Source organism: Brassica rapa, chromosome A03 (assembly GCF_000309985.2).
Source record: "Brassica rapa cultivar Chiifu-401-42 chromosome A03, CAAS_Brap_v3.01, whole genome shotgun sequence".
Taxonomy (NCBI): Eukaryota; Viridiplantae; Streptophyta; class Magnoliopsida; order Brassicales; family Brassicaceae; genus Brassica; species Brassica rapa.
Window position 1 is genome coordinate 5,892,690 of NC_024797.2, and position 15,453 is coordinate 5,908,142.

Below are 15,453 nucleotides of genomic sequence, written 5' to 3' on the forward strand. Positions count from 1 at the left end.
GAGCAAAATGTTATATTACTATCTAATAAAAAAAATTCTTTGCAATATAAAATCTAATATATCTAATTTTAACGGTTTTATGTATTTAATCAAGTAAAATTTATCATGACTATTATAGATATGTAAATGTATTCGAGTTCAAAAATTTATCATGATTTTGTGTTAAAGAAAATGTATTCGAGTTCTACATATTCACATTCCTAAATAATATTTTAGATGGGTAGTTGGGTACACATCTAATCCTCATACGAGTTAAACAATAAACACATTTTAAAAAATATATTTATCTCATGCACAATTAGCAATATGTGGGCTCAAACGGCCTTTTGACAATATTTGTTTCAACTCATCCCCAATGAAAACTTGTCACTTTTCATTAGGATTTATCCAAAAAAAAACCTTGCCATTAACTCTGTTCTTGAAGGACAAACTCTATTGTTAGTAGTACTTATTTTATGTGATTGTTATTAGATAACACAATCAATTCATTTAGAACGAAATAAGAAAATTTCACGCTTTAAAACGACTCTGGGATTGGTGCAGCTATGACTAATGCATCATCATAAAGGGGGTTTGCAAAAAGGAGAAGAAAAAAAATGAATGAACATTTTCTTTGAATTTTGAGCATATAAATATAAAAATTTGTATCAGCAAAAGATTTAAGAACCTGTATTTTTGTAATGGTTAGATAATATCAAAAGAGAAAGGTTGAATAAATACTTGTTCAATTCCTTGTTCATGGTACTAAAACCATAAACAAGTATAAGAAATTATTCAAATGTAAATTAGATAGATCATTTCGTTGATAATGGAAATGAATTGTTTATTAATTCACATAACAAAATATTTATACGCAAAGTTGTAAGCCTGATTCTTATCAAATCAGGCTTTCTCTAAGCCAATATCCATATCCTAAGAGATAACTTATCTCTAAATAACTTTTAAAGAATTAGACTATAACACAATTTTTAATCATATACTGAAACTACGTACTTTAGTAGATGTCAAACATAAATGTGCGTTACAAGTCTAAACGTGTCTTGGATTAATATAGAAGCAAAAACTGGCATGTTATCCTTTTTTTTTCCATTTTCTACCTGGAAAGTCACATGCCTTAGTTTAGTTCCAGTTGCTTGTTATCCAAGTAACAACAACTTTAAAAACTCGGCAACTGGAAAAACAAAATAAATCAGAGGCATGGAGGAAGAATTCAAGAACTTAATCAAAGTATGGGTTTCAGCAATAAGCTCAGTAGCTTACTGCTACTTCTTATCAACTAGAATCAAAGCTGGCGTTTTCCGTCTAATCTCTGTTCTTCCCGTTTGTGCTATGTTCTTTGTTCTTCCTCTATTTATCTCATCTTCAACTTTCTGCTTGTACACAGCTTTTTTTCTCTCCGTTGCAAATTTCAAACTCATTCTCTTCTCCTTCGATCAAGGCCCTCTTTTCCCACTTCCCCCAAATCTCGCCCAATTCATTGCCTTCACTTGCTTACCCATCAAACATCAACAAAACCCTAAAACCCTAACTCATTTCCCCAAATGGTTTTTTATCATTAAAGTGGTAATCTACATTGTGGTGTTACATATTTATCATCATTACAAACAATGTCTCCCTTTGATTCTACTACTAGGTTTCTATCCTCTCAATTTATACTTAGAGCATGAGATGATATTAACCTCCCTCAAATATATAGTCACCGTCACTCTTGGTTTGGACCTCCAACCACAGTTCAACGAGCCGTACTTAGCCACTTCTCTTCAAGACTTTTGGGGTCGCCGATGGAATCTTATGATCTCAGATCTCCTCCGGTCAAGCGTTTATAGTCCGGTGAGGAAAATATGCCAATACTTTGTAACTTCCGAATGGGCTACGATCATGGGAGTTTTGGCGACGTTCATAGCCTCTGGTGTATCGCATGAGGTACTCTACGTCTACTTAACCCGGGAGACTCCTACGGGAGAGGTCACATGGTTCTTTGTCTTACACGGAGTTTGCACGGTGGTTGAAGTGTTGGTTAAAAAGAAGACTTTTGTGGGGCGGTGGTCGGTGAGACCGATTGTGTCCCGGTTGCTAACGGTTGGGTTTGTGTGTCTGACCTCTGGTTGGCTGTTTTTCCCTCAGCTTATACGGAGCAACGTAATTGAAAATTTCGTTTATGAAGCCTTGTTGTGTCTTGATTTCTTTAAGCTCAAGTTTTAGTTATTTTGATTATATATTTATCAAAAACTTAGAATAACCGTTCACAAAAATTTCATTAGTATAGTATTGAAAAAATAAGAAAACCTTTTGGAGGGAAATTGTATAAGGGATGGATAAGTATTCAATGAGCAACAAAATAATAGCAATTGTAAAACTTCGATTCAACCCTGTTTGTCCCTATCACATGGTAGATTCTTCAACAACCACCGTATAAAACCAAACAACGTAACTAATTTTGGGTGAAATTTTGGTTGACAAAACACTAGAATAGTACTACCATCGTTAGTCTGACAAATGCAGGCTTTTTTTTTTGTGTTTCAAAAAAAAAACAAAGTAATTGTTAACCCTATGTATTCTGTTTTTTTTAATCATATATGATATATAACATGATTTTAAAAACAACTAAACTTTAGACAACAAAAAGTCAAAACTTACTGCATTGATTCTGTTATTCAAAAAAAAAAACCCGTAGTAATAACAACTAAATATGAACCGCATGGAGGAAACTTCGTCCATGGTCATCACCGAGATAATTAATTCCGAAGATGGTGTCTTATATTAATCCACATATCTCTGTTGACTACTCGCAAAAATGTGAACCACAAAGAAGAATGACAACTAGAGGTGAAAATTAAAATCAATTAAACCGATCTAAAAATATTCAAAAAATAGAATAGAAAACACAATTAAGGGTAGAAGAAAGCACGTCTCAAGAAATCAAGGTAACCAAAACTTCTAAATTTTTTGGCCTTATTTCAATCTTTAACTTAATGTGTTATTGAAGTCTCTTTCGACTAAAATGTTGTAATATTCTATAGTCTCCATCAAACTTGTAACAAATTTTGTCACCCTACAGAATTTTAATGTATCAAAATTAGTTTAAAAAGACTAATTTTATGTTTCAACTTAGATTTTTAATCTCTTAAGACCATAAACTGGATTTAACCAACCTCACCTTAATCAGTCCCATATTATTTGACAAGTTCGAGTGAAAGCAACACCATTGTCTCTCATGCCTTTTTTTTATAGAATCGTCTAATAAGTTATGACCTGAAGCCCCAAAGTTTTGTTATTATTTTCTCTTGTCGTAGATTTCACTGATTCCATTTAAATTGCGTAAGAAGAAGAAGAGAGAAGCACATGCATCGGAAGCAGCCTCATAAGAGTGAACGTAGAACCAAAGCTGGTTCGTTGTCCGAATCTTCCTCTCCATCGATCGTGTAGCTGGACGATCACATGCCCTAGTTTTTTATTATTCATTTATTCGGTTGCTTATTTTACACGCAACAAAATAAGTTAAAACCTAGAAAGATCACCGAAAATTTCCTGAAATACAAAGTGAAATCTGATTGATGGAAGAACAACTCAAGACATTGATCAAAATATGGGTTTCTGCAATAATCTGTATATCTTACTGTTACTACATACCGTCAAGAATCAAAACTGGTCTACCTAGATTACTCTCTGTTCTTCCCATTTGTGCTCTCTTCGGTCTTCTTCCTCTCTTTTTCTCATCTATCCATTTATCTGGCTCCACTGCCCTTTTCTTTTCAGGGGTTGGCAACTTAAAGCTAATCCTCTTCTGCTTCGATCAAGGTCCTCTTTACCCACTTCCCTCAAATCTCTTCAAATTCGTATGTTACACTTGCTTCCCAGTCAAGCTTGAGCAAAACCCTAAATCTCAAAATCGGTTTCCCAAATGGTTATTCGCTGTTAAAGTTGCACTCTTTGGTGTGGTGTTACATGCGTATGATTACAAACAAACTCTCCCTCCGTTTCTAAAGTTGTGGCTCCATCCTTTGCATTAATTATACTTGGAGCTTGAGGTTCTCTTAACGCTTCTCAAAGTTTTTGTCACCATCACTCTTGGGTGCGAGGTAGAGCCACAGTTTAACGAACCATACTTAGCCACATCTCTTCAAGATTTTTGGGGGCGGCGATGGAACCTCATGGTCTCCTCCATTCTCCGGATAGGAGTTTACCATCCCGTGAGGCGAGTCTGCGGATACTTAATGAGCTCTGATTATGCTAAGTTGGTTGGTGTTTTCGCAACGTTCTTAGTTTCTGGTTTAGGTCACGAGGTGGTTTTCTTCTTTTTAACACGCGAGTTGCCTACATGGGAGATCACTTTGTTCTTTGTGTTACACGGAGTTTGTACGGCGACCGAAATGGCCATAAAGAGAACGGAGTTTGCGCGGCGATGGGTGGTGAGGCCGGCGGTGTCGCGGCTGCTCACGGTTGGGTTTGTAGTTGTGACTAGTGGGTGGCTGTTTTTTCCGCAGCTTACAAGAAGTGACGTGATGGAGAGACGTGCTAGTGAGATATTATTGCTCATTGATTTCGTGAAAACGCAAGTTTTTCATTTTATTTGATTGAGGTGGTAGAAGTCCTTGTTGTTTGTGGTTTCTGGTGTCTACGCGCTCTTCCTTTCTATTGGATATTATTGTGTTCTTTTTATGCTTTGTTATGAGAAAATTGTCTTTAGTTTAGTCAAATCACAGGGAACAAGAGACACAGAGGATCCGTGTTGCGCTCTGCTATATATACGCATCATCGCATTCATTATCCATCCTTTTTCCTTTTTTTGTCAACAGTTTACGTTTAAACTAAATTTTAATCGGTTTAAAATTTATTATGATAAACAATTCTATCTGACCATATATGATTCAACCGAAAATAATTTATCTTTAGTTCTATCCTCTTTAGCTACTGAATTCTCACAATTTTTTTGGTTTCTAAAATATGAATTAAGTTCATACTCTTGAAACTGTCCTGCTAAAAAATAAAAAAATAAAAATATCTGTAAGGTGAAAACGGGCCAATCAATCGTATCCGTAGTCATACCCATCAAAATCTAAGTAGTAGTTTCTCGCACATTACATTGTTCACATCAATTCTTCTTTCCAAAGTTGAGAGACTTTTGGTGTAACTACGAAGTCCAAACTATTAACACTCAATTCAATTTTTAAAATCTATTCTAAACTAAATGAATGTAGCTGGTGACAAATAAAAAATGCGTGGAATGGTATAAATTATCATTTATAAAATTAAATGGAATAAAATTAACATTCCGTTTATTTCAAAACGTTTTTGAATTGAAATGAATTTTTTTAATAAAAATTATTTTTTTCTAAAATAATATTGAATGAAATGGACTACATTTTTCATTTTTTTTATTGTAACTAGTGAACAACTTTTAAAATGCAAAAGAAATAAACATTAAAGTTTTTATTCCAAAATGTGTATTTTGGTGTAACTGTAGACTATGATTGATTTATGAATCATCAAGTTAGGATTCGGAGTATCCAATTTAAGATAAACCAAATCACTGATTTAACAAGATGGGATTTGCAGTATCCAGTTGAGGTGTATACCTCAACAATTCTTTGAAATTTGCTTTCCACTGTCATTTTTTGTTTCAAAAGAATCAAATCATGTTTTAACCATTAAATTTAGACAGCAAGTAGTGTCGTTTTGGCCTCACAACATCTGAAACTCAGCATACAAATACAGATCAGCGTATTCACACGAAGAAGAGGACACCATCGTCTTCGTTCTCGCCGCCCAGTTGCTTCTACACGCGTCACATAACTTCTCAAAGATGGGTTTCATTGTAGGAACCCTAATCTTCGTCGCCGTCGGGATAATAGCTTCTTTGTGCGTTATAATCTGCTTCAACAGAGGCCCCTCCACGAATCTGTATGCTTCCCCTTCATCTCTTAATTTCATTTGATTTACTTGCATGTCGTTTTCAAGATCGAATTGCTGGAATCAAATATAAATGATTCATTGAGAATTATAATAATAAAAATGATTCAACTGACTTTTGAACTGTCAGTCTCCTAGTTCTTTGAATTGGATCCTTGCTGTGATGATGATACATGCATCAAACAAACAAACACGAGTAGTGAAGAGAAAGTACTGTCACAGTTTGCATGATCTGTCTTTCTTGTTTCTTTGCTTTGTAACCATTTTTTTAAAGTTCATAATCTTTGTTTGTCTGATAATCCAGGCTACATCTTACTTTGATCATCACTGCGACAGTCTGCTGCTGGATGATGTAAGTTAACACTCTCTTTCTGCTGCTGGGATATAAATGAAACAAAGTAATCAACCGTTAAAGTAGTTGGAAACCAACATATATATAAAAATGACACTCTTCTAACATCGATCTTTTACATATGCTAACGTTCTGAATATCAAGTGTTGTTGCTTTCTTACCGTGGTCTTTTGACTATGGGCAGGTGGGCGATTGTGTATCTTGCGCAGATGAAACCTATGATTGTTCCAATCCTAAGCGAAGGAGAGTAGTAGAGAAACTTATGTGTTCAGGTTGCTAGCTTCTGTTTGATCCTTGTGTATCTTCAATCTTTAAACAGCTTATCGTGTTTGTAAATTGCCTATAATTAGTGTGAACAAATCATAAAACTTTTTGCCTCTTGAAATTTTCTTGTATTTTCACTTAAGTCATTCTATTCCCAAAACAGCTGAGATACTCGGAAGATTTCATCGAAGGCAAAAGCTCCCCATCGTGAATCCTGCATCCTTATGTAGTTGTGTTCATCAGCAATCATCTGAGGTCCTAGGTGAGTTAATAAGCAGGAGTACTCATCTATAAAACGGAGTTATATTTTGAGTCAAAATGTCTTACTACTACTACTACAAAAAAAAAAAGGTAGGTCTATGCTTATCCATGTTTGTAATAAAAGTATTGCAACAGAATGCATCATACATAAAATGATCAGGTCCCATTTGGCAAGATGGGTTGACCCGATCACTAGTTTATATAATACTACCAAAAGATCATTAGTAATAGATAACACTTTTCACCATAAAACAAGTTCTCTTTTTAACAAGAGGTTTGGTCCTTTCAAGCTTGGTATACACTAAGTTCATATACAGCTCAATTTCAAGATACCATCACTAATTAATAATTAATTTGATTAAGCTAAGACATAATACCTTCTCTAGCTTCATTAATGAGAAGATAAATAAAAGAAAATGGTTTTCTTGTTTCTCTCCCTTAGATAAGGTAAAAAGGTAGGTTTTCAAAGTCAAGATGGTACCAACTATTAAAACAACACTAACAACATACACATTCTACTCGCAAGTGTCTTTTTTTTTTTGTTTTCTCTCAGGTGGTTTCATAGAACCCTCTCTCCCTAAAACCAACTCACAAACATAGTGAAAAAAAAAAACTACAGATCTTTCCCTTTCTTATCTTCACGGTGAAGCTGGAACTTGATCTACAGCACCAGAAACCGGAGGAGATGAAGCAGCTTCCTCTTTTGAAATAGCAACGTAGTTTGTGGGAGCAGCTGGCCTGTTGAGACTCTCCCTTCTCCCTCCTTCCTTTGCAACAGACCTGCTTCCGTTCTGGTTTGCATTCAAAGACAGACGCCTGTTTGGTGTTCCATTGGCTCCTACTCCGTTGTTAGCTCGTGCCCCCACCGGTTTCTTTGCACTGACCGGTCTCGCAGGGCTTGGCCTGGTGCTGAAGGCAGTGTCTTGCTCTACGTGTGGCTGTTCTTGAACCTTCTTTTGTTCCTGCTCATTAAGACAAAACATGAGTTTATTGCGTAACTGACATCTTAATCAAGTTGGAAGCGATGAAACTTACCCTCAGCCTCCGTTTCTCATCTTCTCGTTCTTGCCTAAGCATACCGTACTCATCTAACATAGCTAGCAGAGGAACACCATCGTATGCAAAAGACATGTTGTGTTCCTCTTCCCAAGCTCTGGTCTTAGCAACCAATGTGTCAACCATGGCAGGAATCTTGCTAACCAGGACACGTGCTTTCTCAGCTCTCTTGAGATTCAAATGGGCTCCTCTGCTTGCACTGTACCTGTTCTGATCCTGTTCTCAAGAAACCAAACTCAAAGTTAATGGGTTATGATAGTATCATAGTGTTTGAAAAACATATGCAGTATTATTTATTACCCTATTGTAGTCTTCTAGCCAGCTCTCTTCCTCACAAGCTGACATCCATTTCTCAACACGGTCCAAAATATCCTTTCTACTAAACGCTTCTTCTTTGGCCTTAGCTATCTGACTATCCATGTCTGCTAATAACTCAGTAGGCTCAACGTTTCCAGAGTCAATCAGTGACATGATCCTCTCGCGAGCAGATTCAGGGTTTGTTTCCACGTGAGCACGAACGTATATCTCCTCAAGCTCAGTCTGTTTCTTGAAAGCAATCTCCTTCATTCGGCTAGCTTTCAGCTGGTCAAGCCTATCCACTTCCACCTCAGCCTTCAATAGTTACATGAATCTTTTAACAAAAGAGTAACTAATATGAATATATTGGTTAATTCAAATGTAGGGTACCTGCTTGATCAGATCATGTGCAAGAGCACCTGGCTTAGTGACCTCATCTACTGAAGCTGAGATGTTACAAGTAACATGATCAAAAAGCTCTCTTTCCTCATCAGGAGTATCCATGAGGTTCCATAGATCGATTAGCTGAGTAGCCAGCTCTTGAAGCTGAAAACAGGAAAAAATAAAATCTCGTCATCTTTGCATGTTTTCAGCTCAGATAATGATCCAGAGTAGGGCTGGTATTTTAATTAGTTCGGTTCGATTCGGTAGGTTTTTATAAAAAAAGTTTGATTGTCGGTTTGGTTCAACAATCGGTTATTTTGGTTTACTTATAAAAAGAAACAAACAAAAATGATAACCAAACCATACCAAAAACCCGAACCAAACTAACGGAACTAACCAAATTTCATACCAAACTAACTGAAATTATCTCAAATTTTAACAAAATTAAACCAAAATATAACCGAAATCAAAATTTTTAGTAGGATTTTTGAAAACCGAAAACCGAACCAAACTCTACTACGGGTAAATTCGCTAAGATATGTTGAACCGAACTACCCGAACCCGCAGGACAGAGATATGTCTTTACCTTTTGAAGTCTTTGCTTCTTGTCATCTTTAAGAGCCAAGACTGTTTTAGCCAACCTCGAAAGCGTCTCATTGCTAATGCTCTTGGCCTCGACACCCGTTTCTTCATCTAAGCTCGGATGAACTTCTGTGACAGTGTTTAAGAAGTCCAAACCAAGAACAGCGCATAGATCATGAACACTACTCACAAACTCAAGCACCTTCTGCAGCCTGTCACTCTTCTCTTTCTGGAGCTCTTGGAGTTGGCTTTGGAAATCGTCTAGTTTCTTCAGAGACAGATCAGACTCATCGACTATAGGAACCTCACTGCTCAAACCACCAGCAATCTCTCCACAGATCTTCTGGATTTGTGATTGAACATCAGAGAACTCTCTGACTCTCTCATCTTTCTGTTGCCACAGTTGTTCAAGAGCCGGCGCTATAGCAGCAAGCTGTTCTTTGATCGTTCCAGAAGACTTATCCGGCTGCAACAAAAACACATTATCAGTTACATGTTCCACTTTTTAAACTTTGGGACAAGAAGAAGAAAAAAAACTTACAATGTCATTAACAAAGGTTTTGTCTCCAAGAGACGTTGTGAGGCTGGAGAGTTCAGCATTAGCATCTGATAAGGTCTGAAGAAGCTCTGCTCTGGATTTGGCAGCCTGCTCAACTTTTCTCTTGTAGACATGAAGACATTCTTGCTCTATCTGAAGAAGTAGCTTGTCTCGTTCCTCATCGCTCTCACCAACTTCATCCCAAATTTCCTATTAGGAAATGTTTTAACGTTACACAAGGCTGAGTAAAAAGCCATGCAGATGAATGTGAGATCTACCTGCAACTTTTGAAGTAAGGTACCACAAGTAATCTCCCCAAGATGAGTACTTTCAGTATCAGTGACCATTATTGTTACAAAATCAGAAGGTTTCCTGCAGGAAAATATCAAAACAAATACCAGTTGGAGACCATAACTAAACTAACTTCACACAGTGATTAATAAACATTGCTCAAAGATTAAACTCCAGAGACCAAACAGTCAAAACACTATTTTTAAGCGTGACCCAGAAAGCTTAAGAGTGTAAAACCTACAGGCCGATGAAGCAGAGTAAAGAATCAATAGATAACTGAAATAAAAACACAAACTTTAAGGGAATCAAAACAGCATTGGTGATGAAACCAAAGCAATCAAGAGCTAAAAGAAAGAAAACCTCACAGTAAGAAAAATAAGAGAGAAGATTTAGTTACCGAGATTGACACTTCCAACACTCTTCTTCTTCTTGTTGTTGTAGATCTGAAGCTCTGTGATGATAGTATTAAACTCACTATTGGGAGTGAGAGAAAATGTTATTGAAGGGAACAAATTTGTCTATGGATGGGAGAGGTGGAAGAGACGGGGAGGTGGTGTGGGACCCATGACTTTTGTAGTACGATGGAAACTCCAATTAACAAACAGCCAAAACAAAAGTTATTTAACCCCCTAGTTTCCCTGCTTTATTACACAACATGACACTGTTTACAGACACAACTGTGTCTTCTACTCTTCCTTGACTTTGGTGCTTTGCTTGTTTGACCACATAAGTTTAGATACTTTCTTGACAAAGACAAAAATACAAATGTCTCTCTATAATAAAAATGGAATTATAAATGTAGTTTGATACGCTGTATCTTTTTGATCAAAAAAAATACAGCTTCATGAGTTTTTCAAACTACACATTTATAATTCCATTTTATCCCAAAAAAATACAAAGTTTGTATAAAAATGATGGGAATTCTTTGTAAACCTGCCAGCAATTTTATACACGTTGGAGATGGGTTAGAGGCGATGTAATAATTATAAGGATTGGTAATGAAAATTAACATTTCGTTTTCTTTTTAGTTTGAAGTTTGAACAAGATCACGGGAAGTAGCTTTGGTAAATACCGGTAAAACAAGCAGCAAAAGTTATGAGGTCAGAGGGAACGCTAATTAGTCAAGAGGCAAATAAACCAAACTAGAAAAGATAAAGGGTTATGTGACAGACAAACAAACATACAAACAAGTCATAGTCAATGTTAGTTGGCAAATTAAATATGAAATCGACATATATACTTACATATGCCATATATATTGATAAAACACAGATTATAAAATAAAAAAGTGAACAAAAACTATAAAATAAAAAGGTATTCCTAGAAATCATTTATTGCAATTTGCAACTGATGAATTAATATTACAAACAATTGTCATATATACTAAGTTTTATGTTGTGATACAAAAACTAAAAAAAATCAGTTTTTTGCAATAATTTATTGCAACTATTTCTCATTTATCTTACAAACAAAACAAATATACCATCAAACATAGTAGGGTCTCTCCTCATGACGAAATAATCAATAATTCGAAAACAAAAATGTTCTTTTTTTTTTTTGAATGAATGTAAAATTTATTCAATCAAAACTTTTTTTACATCAAGTGCATCAGTGTTATTGTATTTACAAACTCAAAACCAATCGCAAGAAAGAATCATGCGTTTATCATTCTCGCTCCAAACCAGACACTCAAACCCTCTTCAAGGTACTTGTGGCCCTTTCCCTTTACTGCCAGCAGCTTCAGTCTCACTGTTTTTTCCACCCAAGTAACCAATACCCTTTCATTTCTTGGACATTCACCGTGTCTTCTTGCATTTCTTTCCCCCCATATACTATGCAGCAGGGCTTGAAAAGAGTACTGAATCAGAAACATCTCCGTTTTTGAATATCTGGTACTAGGATTAGAGATTGTTTCCCATATCTCATCCCAATCCACAGTGAACTCATCTTTCATAACCCCTCCAATCAATTCTCTCCACACTTTACCAGCATAACGACATCCAAAAAATAAGTGCTTGCAAGTCTCCTGCTCTTCTTTACAAAGCACACACAAAGTATCTACTGATGCATTCCACATGTGAATTCGATCACATGTCTGCAATCTGTTTCTCATAGCTACCCAAGTTAAGAATGAATATTTTGGGGTGTATTGAGCAAACCAAATACCTCGACTCCATCTGCATTCTGTTTGCGTTTGTCTCAATTGCATCCATGTCTTTTTGGTTGAAAAATTATTCAAAAATCTATTCTCACCCTGTTTCCAAAGTGGCATGTCATCTTCTTGATCATCTCTATCTCTCAACTTATCAATCTCATCCTCCATTTCGTTCAGAATTATGATCCTATGCCTTCTCCTCCGATGATTCCTTAGCACTTCCTCAACCAGAGCATTTTCTGCAATCCCAATCCGAAGAGGTCCTCTGTCTCCTACCGCATCTTTGAGCCGACCCAAACATGACCAAGAGTCATACCAGAAGGAAGTGTGCTTGCCATTGTGCACTTCCATTCTAATATAAGCCTGAGCTAAATCTCTCATCTTCAAAATTTTTCTCCACATCCAAGATCCAACAGCAGCTTGAATTTTCATTGACCAGAAGGAACCCTTTCTTATCAAATAGCAATGAATCCACTTGACCCATAAAGAAGCTCGATTTGAAAATAATCTCCACAATAGCTTTAGACAGAGTACAGTGTTGATCTCCTTCAGTGGTCTTAAACCCAACCCTCCTTCTTTCTTTGGTAAACAAACATCCTTCCAACTGACTTTCGCTTTACTTGTTTTCAATTCAGGGCCAGACCATAAGAAAGCTGAGCATAAGCTTTCAATCTCTTTCAAACAACTACCAGGAAGACGAAATGCCGACATCCAGAAATTAGCCATGCTTGTTATGACAGAGTTAATGAGTTGCAATCTTCCTCCATAGGAGAGGAACCTTCCTGTCCAAGAACTCATTCTCTTCCTTATTTTCTCCACCAGCGGCATGTAGTCATTGATGGTCATTCTTCTTGTGAGCAGAGGCAACCCCAAATATCTTACTGGTAACTTTCCAGCTGCGAAAGGGAAGCAAGTGAGAATATCCCCTTCTTGAAGCTCAGTCAGTCCCGCTGTATACAGAGTAGACTTCTCCAAACTTATCTTCAACCCCGACATGACTGCAAACTCTTCAAAGATCTTAAGAACATTCTCTATTGATCGTTTAGTCCCATCCGTAAATACTAATAAATCATCTGCAAAGCATAAATGCGTAAGCAAGATATTTTGGCATTTAGGATGGTAACCAATGATCTTCTGAGTAGCCGCTCTGTCCAGAAGATGAGAAAGGACATTCATACACACCACAAAGAGATATGGCGACAAAGCACATCCCTGCCTCAGACCTCTTTTACTCTGAAAAAATCCCGCTAACTCTCCATTAACTTGAACTGAAAAGGACGGTGTGCAGACACAAAGCTCTATCCAGTGAACAAAACAAAAATGTTCATACAAACCAGAACATGCCAATCATGAATCATCATTACTATGCTCATCAACGAGTAATCTAATGAATGTTCGCTCGTTCTTGCAACCATTCTAGCACCTTTGCTGCTTCCAAAATCTCTTGTACCTAAACCACCAATTCAAGAAGAATCTCGCTCTTTCAGCTATCTTATACTTCAAGGATATTATACTACTTAGATTCACGAGAGAACTAACGAGATTTTTCCACGTTCCTCATCGTACTCTTGAACTCTGTGATCGGGTTCTCAACCTCTTTAACTAGTTCATCTGTTGAGAACCGCATTTAAATTTTTTGACAATGTGTTTGTTACTATTTTTGTTCCTCTCTCGGAGACAAGAATATATAAGCATGAACTCAGTTAGGACTCTTTGGCAACAAATCTTCACAGACAATTACTGGAACTTCAACACTCAATTTCATCTAAAGATTTAATACTGCATTCATTCTCATTCATACGGCATACCAAAACTCAATGCCACACCCACACATATTCCGACAAAAAAACAATAATTTTATACTCCCTCCGTTTCATAATAGATGATGTTTTAGAATATTTTTGTTGTTTCAAAATAGATGATGTTTTGAAATTTTTATGTTATTTTTAACTTTATTGAAAACTGTGTAACCAATTAGATGTTGTTGTCATTTCTGTAATTGGTTGAATGATTTTTAAATTATATTTTTAAAACTACTTTTTAGAGAAAAGTAAATTTCTTAATCTTTGTGCACTAAGGAATAACATCATCTATTATGAAACGGAGGGAGTACTTGAATTCGGCGCTTTGGTCTTGTTGACCCTGGGTCTTCCTTTCCTTAAAGCTGTGTAATTTACATATATGTCCTTAACCAGCTGCCGCTATAAAACGCTGCGTTTCTAAAGACAGAGAGAGAGTAGTATCAGATATAGTTTAATAAAGCAACTATATTCTTGTCCGAGCAGAGTGACAGTGACATTGAGAGAAAGAGAATTTGCTTGCGGAGATGGAAGGCGTAGGGTCGAGACTGAGCCGGACTACAAGATACAGTGGTCCGTCCGCGACGGCGGTTTTCAACGGTCGTGTAAGGAAGTGGAAGAAGAAGTGGGTAAGTGTCTCGACTTCATCCGTCGGCATTTTCCGAGCATCTAAGCCCAACGGTCGAAGCACTTCTCAACACCATATGCTTCTCCACAAGTGGACCCCACTTTCCTCGGCGACGGTTACAGCCTCCGGTGAGACGGAGGAGCCGCCTAAGAAAAGATTCAGATACGCTCCAGTAAGCTTTCCCAAATTGGAAAAAAAAATCTATTTTAAGGGCTTTTCTTGTGTGGTAATGATTCTATTGATATTTGTAGATTGCGATGCTTGAGAATAGAGAGAAAATGGCCAGTAAGGATTCTGAAGCTGATGCTTTAGGGGAAGAGAGTGATGAATTTGACAATGGTGAATCTCCATTGCACAAAGGCTTTGAGCTGGACATGAACATGACAGACACCGACCAAACTAAGGTAATAAGCTTTCAAAGTCAGCTATATTTAACTGGTATGTTATGAAATTTTGTTCAGTGTTGTTGTTCATACATGTTCTTGTTACTTCCCTCTGCAGGAAGCAAAAACAACTCGTCACTGGAGACTGGGACTGTGTCTGAATTCTCAAGGGACTGAAGAATGAAGAGAATCATATTAAAATTGGGATGAAGCAACAGTATGTAGAAGTCTCAGGATTTGGTATTGTTGTAGCTATTAATGTCTCATGATGCGACTTATTCTAGGCTTTTGTTGCACTTTGATCCTTCTGGATCTTTAGGTATTGTGTCTCTAGTTAGAGGAAAACTCTATATGTGTAGTATGAGTATGACTAAATAGCCTGCCTCCATCAGAATCATTTCATAATCATTCTTATGGATTTAATGTTCCATTTTTATAGCTTCATGTAAACAGATGTTACAGAACTAGGGCTTCTCTGGAATTGCAGGCAATGTCCAGCTACTTAATGGGATCTTGTTCATCCTACGAAAATGCGAAGCTGAGAAACAGAGTT

The 15,453-nt window shown here is 36.7% G+C and overlaps 5 protein-coding genes and 1 pseudogene across 5 annotated transcripts; 4 read left to right on the plus strand and 2 right to left on the minus strand.

Annotated features, from left to right (window-relative positions):
• Positions 1-1,154: 1,154 nt before the first annotated feature.
• On the plus strand, positions 1,155-2,893 carry LOC103856997 (probable long-chain-alcohol O-fatty-acyltransferase 3). The gene has a single exon (XM_009134146.2). It carries the CDS (start codon positions 1,198-1,200, stop codon positions 2,200-2,202), a length of 1,005 nt encoding a protein of 334 aa, XP_009132394.1. The 5' UTR covers positions 1,155-1,197; the 3' UTR covers positions 2,203-2,893.
• A 23-nt stretch (positions 2,894-2,916) lies between these two features.
• LOC103856998 lies at positions 2,917-5,265 on the plus strand (annotated as a pseudogene).
• A 291-nt stretch (positions 5,266-5,556) lies between these two features.
• Positions 5,557-7,400, plus strand: LOC103856999 (V-type proton ATPase subunit e1-like). The gene is made up of 4 exons (XM_009134148.3): positions 5,557-5,901; positions 6,215-6,262; positions 6,447-6,534; positions 6,690-7,400. The coding sequence occupies exons 1-3, from the start codon at positions 5,804-5,806 to the stop codon at positions 6,511-6,513; spliced, it is 213 nt and encodes a 70-aa protein (XP_009132396.1). The 5' UTR covers positions 5,557-5,803; the 3' UTR covers positions 6,514-6,534; positions 6,690-7,400.
• Positions 7,183-10,549, minus strand: LOC103857000 (65-kDa microtubule-associated protein 1). The gene is made up of 8 exons (XM_009134149.2): positions 10,333-10,549; positions 9,923-10,016; positions 9,648-9,854; positions 9,111-9,572; positions 8,531-8,686; positions 8,144-8,455; positions 7,823-8,059; positions 7,183-7,749 (listed from the first exon to the last, which is right to left on the minus strand). Exons 2-8 carry the CDS (start codon positions 9,989-9,991, stop codon positions 7,426-7,428), a joined length of 1,767 nt encoding a protein of 588 aa, XP_009132397.2. The 5' UTR covers positions 9,992-10,016; positions 10,333-10,549; the 3' UTR covers positions 7,183-7,425.
• Positions 10,550-11,589: 1,040 nt separating this feature from the next.
• Positions 11,590-13,717, minus strand: LOC103857215. The gene is made up of 4 exons (XM_009134395.2): positions 13,630-13,717; positions 13,425-13,540; positions 12,189-13,323; positions 11,590-11,915 (listed from the first exon to the last, which is right to left on the minus strand). Exons 1-4 carry the CDS (start codon positions 13,715-13,717, stop codon positions 11,590-11,592), a joined length of 1,665 nt encoding a protein of 554 aa, XP_009132643.2.
• A 596-nt stretch (positions 13,718-14,313) lies between these two features.
• On the plus strand, positions 14,314-15,344 carry LOC103857001. The gene is made up of 3 exons (XM_009134150.3): positions 14,314-14,689; positions 14,769-14,921; positions 15,019-15,344. The coding sequence occupies exons 1-3, from the start codon at positions 14,417-14,419 to the stop codon at positions 15,082-15,084; spliced, it is 492 nt and encodes a 163-aa protein (XP_009132398.1). The 5' UTR covers positions 14,314-14,416; the 3' UTR covers positions 15,085-15,344.
• The last annotated feature ends 109 nt before the right edge of the window (positions 15,345-15,453 follow it).